The sequence below is a fragment of the Engraulis encrasicolus genome, chromosome 9 (assembly GCF_034702125.1).
Source record: "Engraulis encrasicolus isolate BLACKSEA-1 chromosome 9, IST_EnEncr_1.0, whole genome shotgun sequence".
Lineage (NCBI taxonomy): Eukaryota > Metazoa > Chordata > Actinopteri > Clupeiformes > Engraulidae > Engraulis > Engraulis encrasicolus.
The window spans coordinates 47,051,692-47,054,191 of record NC_085865.1 but is presented as its reverse complement, the minus strand read 5'-3'; the positions used below and the strand labels follow the sequence as shown (position 1 = coordinate 47,054,191).

Sequence of the window (2,500 nt, the reverse complement as noted above, 5' to 3'; positions counted from 1 at the left end):
CGCACGCACACACACACACACACACACAATTTCTCTGTCTATCTCTCTGTCTCTCTGTCTCTCTGTCTCTCTGGCGCTCTCTCTCTCTCTCTTTCTATTCACTGGCACACACACAGACTAGAGGGCTATAGAGGAATGCTCTCACCGCAGGCTTTATCGACTAAATGGAACTGGATGCGGTTGCTCACTGCAACGTTTCAGAGTGTGTGTGTGTGTGTGTGTGTGTGTGTGAGAGAGAGAGAGAGAGAGAGAGAGATAGAGAGAGAGAGAGAGTGTGTGTGTGCGTGGTGTGCAGTAGATGTACTTTAAATTCAGTGTGACAGAAGAACAAAAGAGAAAAGGAGAACACTTGCATCAGAGTGTACAGTGTAAATACACATATCCTATACCAGTGTTTCTCAACAGGGGTGCCGGGAAATGGGGCAAAAAAATAAATTATGTAATATAATACATATTCGTCTAAATTGATAAGATAATACTAGTCAGTGGAATCGTTCATCTGCCACTCATGCACAATAAAGTAAATATAGGTCGCCCCAGTCAGCTGTAACTTTGAACATAGGTTGTGTGACATCTCCAAATGTGTTACTTTTCTAAGCTTTTGTGGTATCGGATGCAATGTCATGTTACGGCTTGTTGGTTTGGGGTGCCTTGAAATTTTTCACGAGTTGAAAGGGTGCCTCGCCTAAAAAAAGGTTGAGAAATTCTGGCCTATACTATATCAAAACTGCTGCTCATCTTATGTGTATGTGGTTGTATGGTAGATGCACTGAATCGCTGTGTAAGTGGGAGAGCATAAGTGTGTGTGTGTGTGTGTGCGTGCGCGCGCGCGTGTGCGTGTGCGTGTGCGTGTGCTTGCGCGTGTGTGTGTGTGTGAGTGACAGTGGGGAATGAGAGAGTGAAAGAGAGCGCGAAGAGAGAGAGAGGAAGAGAAAGTGAGAAAGAGAGAAAAAGCGCTTCTGTGTGTATGCATACAGTTAGCTGCTCCTAATCCCATGCATGGCTTTTCGTATGGTCTAAATAAGATCTGCACTGACTCGTGTGTGGTGAGATGATTGGATAGAGATGGCCTTCAAATGATAAGGCCATTCTAGCGCATGAGTCCATCGTATGATTGCTTTTGTATGACTAGTACGCCTACGCAGTAAAATGGATGCACTTGGTGTTATTACGTTTCTCGATCGCTCTTTCAGTCTGTGTGTGTGTGTGTGTGTGTGTGTGTGCTTGTGTTTGTGTGTGCGTGTTGGGATAATGATTATGCAAAAGACACATTGAATCTTATGTAGGCCCCCGTGTGCACATCCTTTCCCAGTGATTCCTTCTCTGTGCAACCCCCCTCCCTATTAGCCGCCTCATTATCATCGACTTTCAAATCTCTTCGAGACTTGGTCTGACCAAGAGCATAACAATTTACATTTCCCACACGGCATGGTTGACCTGCCTCCCTTGGTTTGCTACTCGTTGTTTGCTTCCTGACTAGGTGGGAGGAGTTCCCGATTTTTTGGGAGACCAGGAACAATATTTACATTGCTCTTGGCCTGACTAGAAGCAGCGCCGAAGGTGTTGCGTCACTAGGAGGGCATGGCATGGCTACCTCTTGTAGCCTCATGCTGCATATGGGCCTGTCAGAGGGCCTATTCCCTCTTTGCTTCTCTATGGAGGGAAGGCGAATAAAGCTACCAGAGCGAATTCGCCAGCAGCGAACCGAGCTGAGCGACCAGAGCGAATTTTAACGATTAAAGTCAAGCTAATAATATGGTAATGAGCTATGACGCAGTTCGGCGAAAACCAATTGAAACGTTCATATCGGCGAATGTCCCAGGCTGTCGCGTGAGTCGTTATGTGATTAGCTGAATCAAACATGTCGATGCCGCGTCCAAAGCGAATCAAGCGAATTCATGGCGAAACTTCTTCAACCCCCTCAGCTACCTGGGTCGCGTAGGTAGCGCTTGGTGTACACATGACATCATCCTCTATTGAATCATGCTTGTGTGTTCTACAATGTGTGTGTATGTGTGTGTATGTGTGTGCGTTCGCACACGTCTGAATCACGCTTCTGTGTTCCTCCAGGGTCCCCTCCTCCGTGCCACCCCCCTCTCTTCACCCCCGATGGACATCATCATCCAGCAAAGCTACAACTACTACAGCAACGAGAGTGACGCGCTCGATGACAACAACGGCAGTGGCAATGGCACCAACACGACCGGGGACGCGTGGCCCCCGCGCCAGGAGTACAACTACTACGCCATGCTGCTCACGCTCCTCATCTTCGTCATCGTCTTCGGCAACGTGCTGGTGTGCATGGCCGTGTCGCGGGAGAAGGCGCTGCAGACCACCACCAACTACCTGATCGTCAGCCTGGCGGTGGCGGACCTGCTGGTGGCCACGCTGGTCATGCCCTGGGTGGTGTACTTGGAGGTGAGCGACACACTGAAACACGTTTGGCACACACACGCGCATGTACGCACGCACACACGCACACACATGCACGGAACAGACA

At 48.9% G+C, this 2,500-nt stretch overlaps 1 protein-coding gene across 1 annotated transcript in view; it reads left to right on the top strand.

The window, feature by feature from the left end:
• The window catches only part of drd2a (dopamine receptor D2a), a 56,099-nt gene that overhangs the window by 1,051 nt on the left and 52,548 nt on the right, over positions 1–2,500 (top strand). The window contains exon 2 of the mRNA XM_063206314.1: positions 2,071–2,418. Coding sequence (XP_063062384.1) covers positions 2,071–2,418 — 348 coding nt within the window. The remainder of the gene's footprint in view (positions 1–2,070; positions 2,419–2,500) is intronic.